The sequence below is a fragment of the Salvia splendens genome, chromosome 3 (assembly GCF_004379255.2).
Source record: "Salvia splendens isolate huo1 chromosome 3, SspV2, whole genome shotgun sequence".
Classification (NCBI taxonomy): Eukaryota; Viridiplantae; Streptophyta; class Magnoliopsida; order Lamiales; family Lamiaceae; genus Salvia; species Salvia splendens.
The window spans coordinates 38,019,740-38,038,370 of record NC_056034.1 but is presented as its reverse complement, the minus strand read 5'-3'; the positions used below and the strand labels follow the sequence as shown (position 1 = coordinate 38,038,370).

Genomic DNA, 18,631 nt, shown 5'->3' with positions numbered 1-18,631 from the left:
TTAAATAAATAACTATCTGGAATCAACTACATTTTCAACATAATAATGTGCAATATGTTACCATTAGAAAAGTTCAACCTCTTTCCTTATTTTGTTTTCTTTTGTTTTTCCATATAGAACTTCACCGATCAATTAGAAAGAGTTCCAAAACTAAATTATTGATTTGAAGTCTGGATTTGATTGATTAGAGGTGATTGAATTATTTATATATTAGTCAATTGAATGAATTCATCCTAATACTTAATCCCAAAACAATACGTAAATTAATCAGACTTTGCATCTTTGTCTGCTTCTCTAATAAAACTAATCTCAATTATTCGTAAAATGAATTTTCTGGTTTTAATTCTTCTTGGCTTATTAATTATTACTCCATAACTCATTATGATCATGATAAAACTCATATTTTAAATTATATACGTATAAAAACCAGTCTTGATTTATTTTCCTTGCAACTCATTAGAAATAGATGAAGAAAACGATATGATCATGATAAAACTCTTATTTTAAATTATATACGTATAAAAACCAGTCTTGATTTATTTTCTTTGCAGCTCATTAGAAATAGATGAAGAAAACGATAAAAGTAGATTTTGCTTCTTAAACCATGTTTATCGGTGGTATGTGTCGACCGCCATGTCATATTCCCATTTAAAAGAAAAAAAGAAAACCAAATAAAGATCTCCCTCTCTTTAAGACCTCGGTCTGTTTGACCTCAACCACATGAGAAAATATTCCGTAGGCTTGACATACCAAGTTGGCAATATGATTTGGTGTGACCAACTAATAATTTTTTGATAAGGGTTATCAATAACCATGTGTATTATGGAAACTAAATACACCTAATATACGGAAGATTTCATCAATTTATTGGCCTTTTATTTCTTTTATTTGAAATTTTTTATGCATATAAATTTTATTTCTTATTTTAAATTTTTTATATTATACTATTAAAAATTGAAATTAATTAATTTGAACTTTATTAGCATATTAATTAATTAATTAATTACAAATTTTAATATATTTTATAACATGTAAAAATAATTAAAAAGTCTAAGAAAGAAAATAAAATATTAATAGTGAAAGAACACTTACATTTGTTATGCAACGGAACAAATTAATTTATATGCATCAAAAATTCAATAACATATACAGTAAAATGTAAGAGATGGAAGAAAACTTATTTTTTGATGAATATTAATTAATTAATTAATATGCCAATAAAATTAAATTGTAGTCGTAATAAATTAATATACTAAAATGATACTTTTTCTTTAGATGCATTTAGTTTCTTTAGATGCGTAATAAATTAATTATGTCTTCGTTTTTTTAATGTTAAGTTGTAATGTTGTTTTAATTTTAATAAAGTGTATTTGTTTAAATTGAATTGGGTTTTAAAAAAAATTATAAATTGAATTGAATGAATAGTAATTAAGAGACGGTATAGAGACGGTTAAGAGACGGAGCGTTGCAGGTTCCGTCTCTTAGTTAAGAGATGAAGGAAAAAAGAACAGTGGGGCCCTCAAATAGTGCTCAAATAGTAGTTAAGAGACGGTTTAAGAGACGGTATAGAGACAGCGTTGTGGATGGCCTTATGACCCACGTTTGATGCAACTAATGATTCTACCCTTATCTCTCTTTAGCATGTTAGGACAGGTAGCTGTCACCACTCACATAATACAAGGCCGTGTTGCCTTGCCCCCATCCAATCCCTACAACACCTTAAGACCATGAGCATGGATTGCGTAGGACGACGCGTGACATTTCCTTTTTCTTAAATGTGAAAGTTTAAATTTTAAGAAAAATTAAGTTTAAAAGTTTTTAATATATACCCAACGATTATAAGCTTCTATCATGCAAGTAGGATTTTAAGAAACGGCCACGAAAATGTTAGCTTCATCACTGAGTATGAGCACCAGAATGCATTTTAGGTGGGAATGATTAAACAGATGCCCTAGTGGAACTAAAATCACCGTGTGTCTCCAACCGACGAAGCACTCAGTGAGAACCACTCTCTCCGCACGTGTGTGTGTGTGTTTGGATCATCAGCAATGATGTGTGATACCAATGAGAAAATGTTGGCTACGAAAGCAAACAGATGATTGGTTCGACTACTTTTTAAGTGACTAATGATCCCATACTATTGTCTTTGTATCAACATGAGAGTATTGAAATTGTTATGACCAACCTGTACACTGGTCTTGAAACTGTGCATCTTTTCTTTTTTCTTTTTCAAGTCATCGGTTAGAGCAAAAAGAATAACTAACAGCTGTGCTGAGCAAAGTTCTCCACAAGAAGTCCTATACAACGGGAACACTTTCACTGCCTTGCTGGAGAGTAACTAGAGAGTTTCCTGCAAAATCAAATATTTGGAGTGCTTCAATATTGCACGAAATTTAGCATGCAAAAAGAACGAGGGAAGCTACTAAATCATATTCATAAGATAGGTGGCAGTTCACCACGTATCTGAACGATGAAGAATAACCCATACAGATAAAGACCAGATACACAAATTAGAAGATTTCTGTGACTGTCAGTATGGAACATTGATTGTTGAAGCTTATACACTTCATGGAGTCAAAACTCAATTTTTTGAGGTGAAGACCTAAAATTGCAATTTTGTACTCCAGATTCAGTTCCTTGTTTGTATGAAAATGTAAGAGAATATATTGAGAACAAAACTGCCACCCATAGACATTTGACGACTCCATTTATGAAATAGACACTTATAATTACTCACAAAAACATTTCTTCTAATAAACTTCACCAGATAAAATTTGACATCTAGAAGTGCTCTTCCCTGCTTTTGAAACAAATACTAATTCTTACTATTAATCAAAACAAACTCCTAGTAACATTGAAATTGTCAAAATTTAAAAGCTGAAAAGAAGGTACCATTTGGCAGTTCAGAAAGCACAAACCAGAAACTACAGAAAAGAGCTTACCAGGTTTGTCAGAAAATGAATACGAATTCACTATGCAATGAGGTCCTAGAGTATTATTCACAGGGAGTTGAGCAGCTGAGGTCATGGATGGTTCAAATGCTCCTGACTCGCCCATGTAAAAGTTTGACCTTGCTGAAAGAACGTGGTCAGGAGTTCGAGCAAAGAGCAAAATTTTGTTGTCTCTCTGTGCCAACAAAGAATTAAGTTTAGGTTCTTGTTCCCACTAATTCATGTTCCAGTAACACGTACCCATCTTTAGAACTTCTACAAGGATAAATATTTGCTTCCATCAGTTAACATGTATATCATGAGCGAGAACATTAACTATAGCACCTGGTACCTCATGAATGTCAAAAATAAATGAGAGGCAGACACAGTAACCTGCTGAGGTGCAACTTGTTCATTGCAAAAAGTTCCAGGATATGAAGTTTGTCCGAGAGTAGCATTTACTTGATAATCTTCTGAAGATGGAACCTCATTGCTCAATTGTTTGTCTGGTTCCTCAAAGAACATGTGAGAAATGGCTCTTCGGAGATTATGATTTCTTTGGGAATAGTATATTTTGGTCGCAAGGGGAGCTGGTACATCTAAGATTGTCACACGTATTACCAACATCAACTTCTGAGAAATTAAGGATGACTAGGAGGATATGCAGGAGAATCTTTATTTATCCATGTCATGAGTAAATGAGGCAGTTAGAGACCAGTAGTTCAACCAGGTAAGAGACTATTTAGGACAGAAAGGGATCAAGACCACTTTGCTTAGAACAGTTATTGGTGAAGGATTCAGAATTTTGAATTCGCAATATGTTATCTCAAAACGTAATACTTCTCTACATAGATTAACAACACCCAATTGTAGAATTTATTTTTCATGAATCTCATGACAAAACAAGACATGTTCCAAAGAATAGGAAGACTTGATTACATGCCAAATTAGTAACGTCAATGACTGAGTGAACTTACATGGAAGAACCTCGGCAGCTGGCTTGCACAAATTCTGGGTACCTTGATTTGATGGATTCTCAGTTGATGTCCTACATTACAGAAACAAAATAATCCTAACCATTTGATTAAAGATGTGAGCAGAAAACTATGTATTGCTAAGGACACAAACACATCAAAATTACTCGGTGATTCCTTGAGTTAGAAGTAACATTATAAGCTATCTATTTTGTCACATGTATATTTATCATTTCATATGCAGCATAAGTTATCGAATTTATTACGATACCATATAATGACCAATGAAGCTAATATCCAACCAAGTAAGTGTGAGAATCATCCATCTTAATGACACAAATATATGATTTTGGAATTTATCAGCCAAGAATTTAAATCATGAAGTTATTGTTAGTGATTTCTGTTAAGAAATGATAAGACAGCAAAAGCTCCAGGCAACCCAACTTTTGAATATCAGGAGCAGAATAGGAGTTGCAATGCAAGCAAACAAATGAAATGACAGGATAGAAAAAGACTTTACAATAGGCACAACCATTGTGAGTCACGTACCTTTTTAGCGGTTTCGATGAGTATTTGGTTACATCTTTGAAACAGTCCACGCTGTAAGGGTTCACTGTTGAACCATTAATTTTGTTGGTTGAGTTCAAATGTGTTTCTCCTGCAATAAAGAGCCATACGATATCATGGATGGGAACAAACAATCCAAGTGCTCAAGGATATAAGCATACTTCAGCATACTATCCAGTATCTACTACACATAAATTGCAGTGCAAAAAGAAGGTGTTTGACATTCCACTTGAAGACTGACTAGCTAAACTTAGGTGTTGTTCGGTTGCCATGATTAATTATCATAAGATAATTCATCTAGGATTAAGTTGTGAGGTTATTTTAGTTAGAGGGGGTGACTATGACTAATTATCACATAATTATCCATCTAGGATTAAGTTGTGAGATTCAATCTCATAAACCAAACATAATAGTACATATTTAATCATGAGATATAATCTTGCCAACCAAACAACCCCTTATGTACATGATCGATTATATAACAACAGAAAATGGCCAAAACGTGAAAAGAAAATCAGAACAGTACGTCGAGCTTCAGGCAAGAGACTCATTTGAATATTCCCATCTATACGACGTCCTGGTGCAGCTAGATCGCCAGAGTCTACAGAATCAATTTTTTTGGACTCTCTGAGTGATTTGGCCTTTTCTGTTAAGAGGTTAAGAAAACTAAGCTTTGCTGAGTACAACAAAACAAAAAAACTAGCAAAATGGGCCATTTAAGCCAAAAGGATACTGCTTTGAGTAATCTGTGACTTTTTCCTCTCCTTCCTTGGAGGTTTCTTAGTCACTGTAGGGCCATTGAGTTCCACATTGATTTCCGCTCTAGAACCTAGAGACTTACAGAGCTCTGCAAAGACAGAAAACAATAAGTTCGATAGGTTATGGAAAATATGACAACAGAAAAGCATTTTACTGAAAAAGCCATCATCAATAATAAAGTGCTGGCTAAGCATACATCAAATTAGGTGATACTGTTGCATTTTAGTGAAAAAAACAACATCGATACTTGAAAGATGAGAAACAACATTTCACATTCAACTGTTGAAAGTCATAATTAACAATACCAATGTACAACAAAAACTACAAATAACCTGCATGCGTAGCATAATGACTGGCCTTGATTGGCTTCTTGCAAGCATTGCAGCATACCTCCAATACAAATAGAAACACAATGGGATTGTTAGAGATGAAGATCTAATGGATAGCAGCAGTATTCATAATCAGTAAATGATTTTCCATATTTATTTTCATAAGGCAAATATTTAATTGTACAGCATAAATCATTAATTTAATATGACAAACATCTTCAAGATAGGAGCAGAATGAATCCATTCACTTAATTTTATGTAAACTCACTTTATAGACCTCGAGCACAATTATTTGAATTTTCTACTTTACTGGGAGTAACCATGCAAATTAAGTTACATGCCATATGATTTTGAACAAATCTTGTCATAATAATTCATGTGATTCCAGTTTGCCGGTAAACAAGGCGGGCCCTTTCACCGTTGTAAGGGCTTGGACTTTGTTTTTTAACCAATATTACTGCGATGAGCGGTTACTGTACAGTATATTAACTGTCTTCCAAAACCATTTTTTTAATAATTGGTTGATGTATTGGGTGTTTCCATAAACCATAAAAGTCCATAGGCCACATAATGTACTTCACACCTTTGCACTACCTTTTCTTCTTCTCTAATTATTCGGAGTATGAATAATTAAATTTCTACAGTTAAATTTTCATTGACGGCTCTAGCAAATGTGGGCCAATATCATCAACGTAATAATAGAGCTTATACCATCTGTAAGTATAACACTGTAATGCTATACAAGTAGAATTCGAAGATAAATACTATCGAGTTACCAAGACTTACCAAATCCAAAGGATCTGTCATTGGTCTCAAACCAAAAATACGCATATCTACAAGAGAAATCAACCAGAACAACATTGAAGAATCAGAAGCCAAAATTGTACATAAAGGATCCTAGGATAAGATAGTGCAACACAATTATGCCAGCGCATGGAAAAGAGTAGCACCTTCATGCGACCTGCCATAACTCGGACTGTATTAAGGGACCTTACAAAAATAATTGACATCTATACTTTAGACACAAATGGATATATACCTTCTTCATCAATCAAATTTGCTTCATCTGCATCTCGTAATTCTCTACCTATGGATTGTGCAGCCAACTTTTGGGAGCTAACTTCCTCTGTAAAAGAGAAAGAATGGAGCAGAAGTTGCTCTTTAATATCATACTTCACAGTCTTTCCTAGCTAGACAAAACATAAAATAACATAGTAAAATAATAAGTGTATAACAGAAGCTTGCGGTTCAGTTACTGATAATTAGGTCAAGCAAATTGTACATGCATAACAAAACATAGGAAATAAGAGAGTTTGTGCATGCAACAGATGGAAGAGAGAAGATCAAAACATGGCAACATGACATGAAATAAATAATTATGTTGCACTTCCCCAAGAGGGTTTAGTCGGATGATGCATAGACTAACAAAGATTGCGATGACCTTTTAAATGATAAAGGACCAAATAAAAACGCTATTATATGCTGCCAAGCTGAGGAATAATGAAAAATGAAGAGACCCATAACTCCTCCAGTTGAGTACTCTCACTCACAGTACTTATTCAGTACCTAGGTTAAAATCACATTTTACCATGTATCCCTGTCAGATCTACTTCCAATCATTTCATTGAACATGGGATTTAGACTAAAAACATTACATTTGCAAGCCTACAATCGGATAAATCAGAGACCATATTATCTAGTTATATTTATATACACATATAGAAAGTCATAGGGTTCCATCCTAAAACCAATTGGTGATAGGAGTGTCAACAACCATTACCTGTTGCAGCTCTTGAGACACTTCCAGCATCCACAAGCCTCGCCAAGGCTGTCATTCTCCCACTCCAAATAGAGCATTACCATCAAATAGGGGGAAACATGTACCCCAACAAGCTGCAAGTTAGAGAACATCGAAGTTGAAGCCTTGAAGGACCAAAAGAAGAAAATAGAAATCATATGCTTAACTGATGTCAAATATTCACTCAACATAAAAGCAAGACAACCAATAAGTGCAAGTCACATTTTCAACCCTTACTATTGCCTTCCAACTACAAATAATAATATAAGCATCCGATTCTTTACTATGACTAGAACCTAAAAAATCTAAAATCCGGAGAGCCATGACATCAACTTGATTGCATGAGAAGGTCAATTTTGTAAAATGTACCAATTTCACAAATCATATGCACTTTTATGCGAAAAAATAACATCAACTTGACTGCATGCTGGAATTGGTGTCCATAACAATTTGATATCAACTCAACCAGCAAACTGACTAAGCATGATACTTCCAAATCCAATACCAGGATGGGAGAGTATATATTGAGAAAAAAATAACTCAATCAAGGTCGGGCCGTCAAGGTTATCCAAAAACTACCATCATGTAGCACCAGACTACCATGAGAAACAAATACTATATCCTTATCCAGGAAATAAAAGCAATAAAATAACTACTATGCCACACTAACTAAAAGGGCAAGTGAAAGTTCAAACAGGCAACTAAAAATCTAAATTCACAGTTTACACTGTTATACGAGCATACTATTTCTCATACATTACTGAACTCGAATGTACCTTTTACAACAGGAAAAACAACAGCAATAAAATAGATCATGGCACATGAACTAAAGAGGAAGGTGAGCGCCTAAAAAACTGTTTGCCCATTATAAAAAACTTACGGAATTAAGTTTCGCAGACATTTTATAAACTCTAATCAACAACACCCCAATTTTCTTATTAAAAATGTAGTATTATACAAAAAAAATATCATTAAACGAAATTACTCATGATCTTAATTCCCCAGCTCAAGCACGATGAAACGTCAGCAACACAATGTACCTCCAAACAAACCTATCTTCACATGCACAATGCCTTACACTTCGCTCTAGGCAAAACACAACCGAGGTTGTCATTATATCAAGAAAATACAGAAAACTGAATCAAAAACGTGAAGAAATACTTGCATTTCGGGATTTCATATCGTCAAGGAGAAAAGGTACATACGAAAATCAAAACTTCAAAATTAGAAGCGGCATTACCTCGCTTCAAATTCCTGATTCCAATTTTTTTTCTCCGAAAAGTATTTTTCACCGAATCATTCGAAAACTCTGAAACAAATTTGAAATTGGAGCTGTTCTCATCATGATCAAGAAAAATTGTAATGCTGAAACCCGAAAATTCTGATAATTTTAATCGAGAAATTTCTCTCTCCGAAAAAAATAAAATATTAGTACTGAGAAATTATGCATATAAATAATTGAATTTCTCACTCTTGTATGTAGATTTTAGAGTGGGAGATGGAACGACTGTACGAAACTCTGCAGTTCCGTTTGCTTCGATTCTCTGCAGTGCCTTATGTTTAAATAAAGTCGTGTACATCGCAAAGATTGGAAACATACCCTGTAGCAATAATTGGTTTTGAGACGGCTCACAAAAATTGTTTTGAAATTCTTATTCTTTTTTCGTTAAGTAAGTATTTTGTTAAAGTCTATCTCGATAAAAATCCGTACTATGTACTTCATTCGTTTTTTTAATTAACGTATTTTTTTTGCACGAAATTTAAGAAATAAACGTTTTAATAAAAACAAAACTAAGAATGACGCATAATTAATGTGGTTCGATCGAGATTAATCATTTGATTTACATCCACGGACAAAAAACTAAGAGCATCCATAACGGTGACGGAAGCACCGGCGTTCGTTTGCGCCGCTGGCACGGTGGTGTCTCGCCGCCGCTGCGCTCGCGCCAGCGAGCATGACACGTGGCGTTGGGGGATTGGGCATCGGCATAGCCGTTGCCTTTAAATGTTTTTTTATTTAAAATCGGTTTTTAATTAAAAAAACCGATAAAAATTAAAAAAAAATTCACTTCCCAAAAAAAATATCAGTTTATTACCGTTTTTTACCCTTTTTAATTTTTTTTTAATTTTTTTCCCCCAAAAATACACACTTTCATCTATAAATACCCCCGCTTTCACACCCAAAAATTCACATCAAACTACACAATTCTCATCTTCATTCTCCAATATCCATTCTCATCTTCATTCTCTCATATCCATTTTCATCTTCATTCTCTCATACCCTACAACATAACAATGTCCGGCCAAGGCGATGACCACCACCCCTCTCACAGTTGGAACCCCGAATGGTTTGGTGGACAACCGTTTCCTAGTCCGAAAATGGAATATTCGGTCCCTCCTCAAACCCAAGATTCGGTCGTTCCGGGTGGCTACCGGCCATACCTTATCGACGACAAAGGTGCCTCCCAATGGCGATACGGGTGGACACCGGAGCCTAAGCCGACCGCCCTCTCCCAAACTCCGTCGGCTCCTACTCGTAGCGGTGTCCGGACACCGTACACTCCGGCGGAGATGGATAAATTGTTCAAGGCGTACTTCGAAATCTCCGAAGATGCGGCGGTTGGCACGAACCAATCCGACGATCACTTTTGGTGGCGCGTCTCTCACCGGTACAATGCAAACCGGCCGCCGGGAACGATCGAGTGCAACGAGAGTATGGTGCGCAACTGCATCGGCCGAGCCAACGAAGAAATTGGCAAGTTCAATGGCTATTTCCTCCAGGAGACGCGGAATGTCGGGAGCGGCCGGAGCGAGGTCGACATCATCACTGCCGCGCTGAGCACCTACCAATCCATGAACGGCAAGTCGTTCAAGTACCTCAACGTTTGGCAGGAAACGTGGTTCCACCCGAAGTATATGGGAGACGTAATATCCTCCTCTGACGGCTCCTCCAAACGGTCAAGGTCGGTATCTCTATCCGACGCCGAACCAAGCGGTTCCCGACGCCGACCGCAAGAAAGGAAAAAGGCGGCGGCCGACCGCCGTCGCGCTGCGACTCCATCTGCCCCTGCTCCCGAACCCGCTCCTTATGTGCCACCTCCACCCCCGAACAACTCGTTGTGAATGCTCTTACACCAATTCAATATCACCGATTGGTCAACTATGACCCCATGCAACTTCAAACGCACGAGACCATGATATTGGGTCTCCAAAAACAATTGGGGTTAGTGTCGCCGGATGAGTAGTCTTCCTCGGGTAATATTAGCCAATAATTATGTAATTTTTAATTTTGAGGAGTGTAATTATGTAATTTTTAATTTTTAGTATTTTAATTATGTAATTTTTAATTTTTAGGATTTTAATTATGTCTTTTTTATTTTATTTGTAATTTGTAATATTTATTGTGATTTTTAATGAATTTTAGTATTATGGAAATGTTTTTGTTTAATTTAATTTTAAATTAATTGTGCTCGTCCTTGCGGAAGAGCACAGCTGTGGGTGTTGTGCTCTTGCCAGATAGTAGGCAGAAAAAGTGGGGCCGGGCCACAACCGTGCCGCTGGCAAGAGCACAGTTGTGGATGCTCTAAAACTCATATTTTAAATCAATAGACAATAACGAGCTACAATAAATGAACTCAAATAGATTAATTATTCTCAAGACTAGCTAGCTCTAGCATGAAGTTTCGATGATCAACTCACTATCTGTCTAACTCGCTCTCCTTCTCTTCTCCCTTTTATACTTTGTTCTTGATATGATCCTTGTTGCTGGTTGATGAACGTGTTGGGGTTTTAGTGCCGAGTAGAAGACTTGTAGACATAAATAAATTAGACTAACAAATCTATTTGACCGATTACGTGATTAGTTGATGCACATGTTAAATAATTAATTGCATTCAACTAATTCTTGTTAAAGTAATTAAAACTTAAGTACTCAACCACGAATCATCTAATTTGTTTTCTGAACTCTGATTATGATATTTGGACGGGCAAAACTTGTCAGAATCAAAACGATTTAACTAGAAAAAAAAAGAACTTCGGTTATATGAAGAACTGAATTTTCGTCCACCACTAATCTATCTCATGTTTAGTCTCCTTTATATAGAGTTATAGTGTGTTAGATTAAGGATCCATGGAGGTTGGACATGGGTCAAGTCTGTTGGTATTTTACTAACTAAATGGGGCCTCAATTTTATACAAGTTCAACAATATATTATCATCAGCTACTACAATAAAATAATATTGACAGTTCGTCCAATTTCAATTTACGAGTAATCTGGGCTTTCCTCTTTCATCTAATATTTTCCGTGTTTAAGACGTAGATATTCATTTATTAATTTAAGTCTAAGATTTGATTTAAATTAATTAATATTTTTTTTCAAATGTTGCCTAGTTAAAAACCTTTATTTATTATTATGAAATAAATTTAAACCGGTAGAGTTTTGAATAATAGTAAAACTTTTTCGAACACCTCTTCAAGATATTATCAAACTAGACTCATCCAACATAAAGATATTTTAGTTATGCACTGCAATATTGCTACATAATAACACAGTTATACATCGAATGACATGTTTGTATCATAGAATGGCATGCTTATTGAATGACACGTTTTAAATATATTTTTATTAGATAATGTTATATTGTACATATTTTATTTATATTTTTTGTTTTAGTAAGTAATTTTCACTATGAGCAATAATGTTTGTAAGAATGAAGAAAAACAATGGTTTAACCCATACTCCCTCCGTTCACCATTAAATATTCCATTTTTCCTTTTTCGTCCGTCTGCCAATAACTGTTCAATTTCACTTTTATTATATTTGGTAAGTAGAACCTACATTCCACTAACTCATTTCACTCACATTTTATTATAAAACCAATATATAAAAGTAAGTCTCACATTCCTCTAACTTTTCTACCCACTTTACTACGTAAAACCAAACAATTTCTTAAAATCCGTGCCGATCAAATATGTGACATTTAATCACGGATGGAGGGAGTATTATATTGTGTAACTAATGAGTTCATGTTGTGTGAGGGTAGAAGGCTCAGCTTGTATTCTAATTTTTAAAAAATATTTAAAACTCAGGTTCAAATTAAGCTAATTAGGTGAATTGTTATTAAATTGACATGATAATAACATAATCCACATGATTTGTAATCCTAGATATAATCAGCAATGCACGAGCACCTTCACAAACATAAGGAGTATCTTGCTATTGTTATTTAGCTCTTATTTAAATGGTGAAATGTATTTTCATAAATTCTCACACAAACACTTGAGTTGTGAGAAATTTTGAATACTCTACTATAAAACGACTCATGGGTATACAAAGTTTTTTTATTGAAATACACATTATGTCACCAACGTATACATCTCCCTTTAAACTTCTCGAAATTAGGTGTCAATGTTACAATTTTATTCCTAGTGTATTAGTTGTATATATTCTCCTAGTAAAGATAGTCGTTTAAACAAAAGAATTAACATCGTCCATATCGATTTTATAGGTATCAAAAATTCAAAACGATGACATGTTAATTTACAGTGAAATAACATGCCATCTTTCGTCCACATGGCATCCACTACTACTTCCTGTGAATGTCACACTTTCCAACCTAATTTGTTCCGCAAAAATGTAACATTATTTAGAAAAAGTTCTGTTACTTTATACTCCTTTCGTTCCACTATAAGGATCGTCTCACTATAACTGAGACATTTCATTTTATAAGAAAAAAACAACACTTTATCTCTCTCTTGTTTATCTTCTCACTTATTTTTTTTCCATTCATACTTTATTATGTCTTCATTTAATCATTACCATAAAACCTGTGCCAACCAAAAATGTGTCACGATAGAGAGTAGTAAAAATACATTTTTCCTCTTAACTTAACATACTAAACAACATCTTCAAAAATCTATAGTAGTAAAAATTTTAAATTCAAACCTATGCTTATAAATTTCTGCATGACGGGTGAAACAAAAATACTAATTCCAACCTAAAACCCAACAACCAAACAAAGCCCATATCGATACAATCGAAGAAGCACAAATACAAAGCCAGCTGATATAACTTCACTACTGTATAGTAGTATTAATCACTATACTATATATACACATTTATAATCTCGCTCTTCACACTCTTCGCCACCCCTTTTCTTTTTCCTCAAATTTTCAGATCCATTCTCTTTGATCCCATAAAAAATGGCATCTGTTACTGCTTCCAGTGTTAAGTTCTCATCGGTTTCTTGCTTAATCAAGCAAAATCAGGTTATATTCTCATCGATTCTATTGTTTGTACGAGTTTTTGTGATGTTTTTTTCTATGCTTTTGTTAATTGGTTGAATTTTGTAACCTATGGTTATTTTTTTATTGGTGATATGTGCTAGGAATATATGAGATCTTGCAGCGACAAAATCTGATCTGTGCCTATTACCAGAGTTATTGCAAATTTGCAACGAATAGTATGACATCGTTGAGTATTGTTGTGAAAAAATGGATCTTTATAATGAGTTTGATATTGACCGTTTTAGTGTTAACTTGATTGATCCATCGCCTTTTCTTTTGCCTTTACTATCTTTTGGTTTATAGGTTAGACAGAAGTATTTTTAAGAAAGAGGTTTAAGCTTCTTGACTTTGGCCTTCAGATCTACTTTTTAGCTTGAAGATGTGCAAAATTGATTATCTGTATCAATTTCTAATAATCTTCTAATTTTTCTAATTATATTTAGGATTTTGACTTAGATGCCTATTGTTTGAGTGCATGTGTGTGTTTTGTTCTTGTTGCTTGTTTAAACTTTCTAGAATTATTTTCTGATATAACTTTGAGCAGCTTTTACAAACTTTTACAATAATTATGAATATATATTTAACAAAAGAATGTCGAGTTCAATTATTTCTTTCAATTAGTTTGCTTGTTCCTGTACGGGAATTGAATCTCGATTTCCCCTGATTTTGTTGCATTTTCTGCAGGTTTCAAATCTGAAGAAGGCATCACTGTCATTCACCGGGAATGGTTCCCAATCTCGCAGATTGCCTGTTCTTCGCTTCCGTATTACCTGTGCAGTAAGTATTTTTATTGTCGTCTATTGCTTCTAGACATATCTGCTTTTTCTTAGCGTCTGTTTGTAGCCAAGCTTGATGATATTACATATAATTTTGGATGGTTCTATGGCGCAGGCCAAACCAGAGACCGTAAAGAAAGTAGTAGACATAGTGAGGAAACAGCTGGCTCTTCCTGAAGATCGTGATGTCTGTGGAGAGTCAAAATTTTCTGTACTCGGTGCTGACTCTCTTGACACGGTAAAGTCTCATCAGTTACAAGTTAAAACTATGGGTGTTATGAAGTGTTTGTTGCTTCCTATTTTCTTCGGGTTATGCCACTTTTTTGTACTATATTGGATAACAAGAAAACCTTTTCTGTTTCACTTTTAGCTATTGCTAAGCATTTTGCCTACCTACATTCCTTGATCCCATAGATGATTTGGCATTTGATAAGTTTTTAGTTATTGTGTATAGAGATATCTTTTACTTCTTCAGTTGATTATCATTCTTCAGTATGTTATGTGAACTGCATTTGTCATTAAATTCATTGTGTACAGAGATATCTTTTACTACTTCTTTATTTGATACATGAATTGTTGCATCAATTTTTCTACCATCTAATTTTGTTTATGGGAATTCCCTGTTTTTCAAATCACATTCTTCCTTTCTGATTGCTTGAGCAATAATAGTAAAATGAATAGATCTTCTTACTTTCTACATTTATTCATTTGCAATGTCTATGTTATATAGTACTAATCTACTATATATTCCTCAGTAAAATTACATGGAAGAATGGGAAAATGAAAATATTGTTTATCTATTTGTACACTTTTCCTTTATAAAACACAGATCAATATCTTTTCGAATAATTGTTCACATGTCCGTTCAGGTTGAGATTGTGATGGGACTCGAGGAGGAGTTTGGAATCTGTGTGGAGGAAGAGAGCGCCCAGAGCATCAGCACTGTTCAAGAAGCAGCTGATCTCATTGAGGAGCTCTTGGAAAAGAAATGAAGAACCATATAATTTCAATGAATGTTTGTTGCTGCAATCCGACGACAAGCCCTCACCTTGAGTTCTTGGTGCTGGTATTTTTGTTTATGTTTGAAGTATGTAGTATGTCTTTGTTGTTTGGATTCTAGTATTTATTTTTGATTGAATTTCTCTTTTCTCTTCCTACCTTATGTATCAAGGATTGGTGTCCGACTGTAAATCATGTATGGGTCTAAAATTTCTGATGAAACTATGAATTGAGTTTCAAATAATTAGCTTTATTGATGTGTTGTTCTAGTTTGCAGAAAAAATTGTTTCATTTATATATGTGCAGGTCCTAATTTCACTTATTAAAGTTTATGGTTTGCAAAAGAGAATATTTTTTCACTCAAAAAGTTGTTTCTCATCCAATCAATAGGTTTTTATTCAAAGCTACTAGTATTTACATTTTCTTCAACTTCAGTTTCATGTGATTAATTTTATTAATATCAACATTTGTTTATATATATTTATATGCTATGTATGATCCGTTATATTTTAATTTTAAAATAGATCCGATAAAAAGTAATGAATTTGATGGTGAGACACAAAAATATGCTGGGACATTGATGTGAACCGAAATGAAAGCACTCTTAGATGTCTAAATATTAGGAGTAACAAACGCAATATGGAGACAAAATTTCAAAAATGACATCACAGATATAAGCCTTTAAAAATGTTAGTAAGACACAACTTTTATGTATGTAAAACAATTCAACGAAGAAAATAACCTTTTAATGTAAAGGCCTAAATGTTTGTGCATATGTAGTAATACAATTACAAATGAATAAAATTTGAAAAGGTGGCTTACTATCTTTTGACGTTTCTTACCAAACAAATAAAAGTCAGGTCACAATGGCACCAAAAAAAGAAGACTTTTTACATCAGGAGTAGTTAGCAGTTTTACATTTTTTTAAACGACGAACATACCCTTTCTCCAAGTATAGTCTATAAATATGCCCAATCTTCTCTCTTCTTCTATCCACCTTCTTCTTTTCATATTTTCTTTTTCATTTTATCAAGACACATCTCAATGCTGTTAATTTTCAGCTCTAAAGGTACATAGATTATTGAATTTTGTGCTAATATTCTTGCTCGACGTGATTGGTCCAGATTACAAAATCATTTTTTTTATTAAAGGGCATAATGCCAACTGGCTGAGTCATTTTGAGAAAGATTTTTACACACACAAAGACACCAGCAACACAGAAGGCACAGCAAGCAACCCTACTATCACAGAGAGTGGACTTAAACAAACAACAATTAGAGAGTCCACTTAGAACAGTTATGTAGGGACTTTTCATGCAGATTTCACAGATGCAGATACACAACTAAGGCGCACACACACAGGAGAGCAATTCACACTATTCAAAGTGATTCCAGACACAAGATTCAGGTCAAAAAATGAGTTCCTGCCTATCTGTTATGTGTACCCCGGCAAGAGGATTTCCCAGTTCGCAATCACCCAATGTATGGGGGCGCAGGGGGTCACTCAAGGCGGTTAAGGCACAAGGTGGATAGGTAATTCACTCAAGACACAGAGATCAAACTCTGGAATACACACTTTGAATCCAAAAGAGAAAAGACAATCACAGAAGAGTCAACGGAAGCAAAGTAAGCAGTCACATCATCAAGAGGCATGAGAGAAGACAAGAGCACATAAACCCTAACCCACGGCCAGTGGCAACTACCCGCAACAACTGCCCAATCCTAGACTAGAAAGCGGTAAAAGTTTTAGGGTTCTCAGCCAATATACCAGAGCGGATATCCTTCGTTAAGGAATACCCGTCTTACCTCAGGGCCTATACCGGAGGCCGAGCTTTACTCTGACGAGCCCACCTCCTTATTAATTTGTGACCCGACGAGCCCAAGTGATCCCCCCGTGGCTCTGATACCACTGTAGGGATCAGATCACTTAGGATTCACTAATTACCGGGACCTCTTTTGTTTGTATCACCACTGAGATGGCTAATCTCAGCAAGTACAAGCCAGTTACAAAACCAAAGTATTACACTAATACAACTTGAGACAAGTACAAGATTTACAGAAAACCCTAATCTATTGTCGAGTCTTAACCAACTGCAATAGCACCGGATTTCTCCACTGGAAATCACCTGCACAACTCAGTACAGAAGTTAGTAACACTAGGGAAAGGATCCTCTCAGATCTAAGCAACAAAATTGACAACACAAGAAATATTGGAACACAAAGATCAGCGAATGGCTCAGGTCGCACTCACGACTTCACTGGGCCAAGGACCTCCTCGATCTTATCCAACAAGTCACAAGAGAGCACCGTGAAACAATCTGACCGCGAGCTAGGGTTTCCCGATTACTACAACACGATAAACCGCCCCACGCGTTCAAAGACTCACAACCACACTCTCAAGCCTCAAGAACACTCGCAACCTCCAGATCTATGAAATCAACCGAAGAACTCTCCAGAAGCAAACCAGAAACGAACTCAACCTTTCGAATCTCACACAAATCTCCAGATCAACACAGGAGTTGAGAGACGACACTCGATCCTCACTAAAACAGAGAAAGGAGCCACCGGAGAAGAAGATCGGACGACATTTCAAAGAGAGAGAGAGAAGAGAGTTTAGAGAGAAGCTAGAGCAAAGTCGAGAAGAGAGAGAGAGAGAGAGTACATGAACAGACTGGGGTGTCAAGGAGGCTGATAGGAGTGTATAGACTCCAAACAAACACACCCTAAATTCAACGGTCCAGCGTCATGATCCGCGTGAGATGGCACACGTGGCAGCCATCGGGACAGTCAATTAAGTACTGGGCCAAATCCGGATTGGATCAATACACAATTACAAACGGGCCATCAAAATAAACTAGCCCAGCTAATTTAATTAGCAAAGCCCAAAAGTGCAGTCCATTATTTCACAGTTTTCTTTGCGTCAAAGTAAATAAATTAGTTATAAAATTGTTGTCGTTTTCTTCGCGTCAACGTAAATAAATTAGTTATAAAATTGTTGTCGTCTGCTTTATTTCAAGTGGAGTTTTATCTAATTTTTTCAATTTTTGAATTTCAATTATTAGATTGTCATCGTCTTTCAAAGTATAAATAATTTATTTAGATTACTGTCGGGGGTATTTCAATCAACGGGTGGTTTGGTCGGTAGTGGCCGGGACATTTTGACATGTACCTTTACCTTTTTGAAATTGGGTACATTGGTACAAGACTTTTCTGT

At 35.2% G+C, this 18,631-nt stretch overlaps 2 protein-coding genes across 5 annotated transcripts; one reads left to right on the top strand and one right to left on the bottom strand.

Moving 5' to 3' along the window:
- Positions 1 to 2,056: 2,056 nt before the first annotated feature.
- LOC121795922 lies at positions 2,057 to 8,963 on the bottom strand. Of its 4 annotated transcripts, XM_042194593.1 has the most exons (13): positions 8,829 to 8,962; positions 8,598 to 8,666; positions 7,340 to 7,452; positions 6,599 to 6,685; positions 6,346 to 6,392; positions 5,563 to 5,620; positions 5,205 to 5,318; positions 4,998 to 5,117; positions 4,454 to 4,562; positions 3,908 to 3,978; positions 3,324 to 3,529; positions 2,943 to 3,126; positions 2,057 to 2,350 (listed from the first exon to the last, which is right to left on the bottom strand). In XM_042194593.1, the coding sequence occupies exons 3-13, from the start codon at positions 7,392 to 7,394 to the stop codon at positions 2,298 to 2,300; spliced, it is 1,104 nt and encodes a 367-aa protein (XP_042050527.1). In that variant the 5' UTR covers positions 7,395 to 7,452; positions 8,598 to 8,666; positions 8,829 to 8,962; the 3' UTR covers positions 2,057 to 2,297. The 4 variants fall into 4 exon arrangements, with proteins under 4 accessions (XP_042050527.1, XP_042050526.1, XP_042050528.1 ...); XM_042194592.1 differs by having other exon boundaries at positions 8,598 to 8,961; XM_042194594.1 differs by lacking the exons at positions 8,598 to 8,666; positions 8,829 to 8,962 and adding an exon at positions 6,510 to 6,520 and having other exon boundaries at positions 7,340 to 7,372.
- A 4,431-nt stretch (positions 8,964 to 13,394) lies between these two features.
- On the top strand, positions 13,395 to 15,681 carry LOC121795938 (acyl carrier protein 1, chloroplastic-like). The gene is made up of 4 exons (XM_042194619.1): positions 13,395 to 13,625; positions 14,328 to 14,420; positions 14,535 to 14,657; positions 15,289 to 15,681. Exons 1-4 carry the CDS (start codon positions 13,560 to 13,562, stop codon positions 15,409 to 15,411), a joined length of 405 nt encoding a protein of 134 aa, XP_042050553.1. The 5' UTR covers positions 13,395 to 13,559; the 3' UTR covers positions 15,412 to 15,681.
- The last annotated feature ends 2,950 nt before the right edge of the window (positions 15,682 to 18,631 follow it).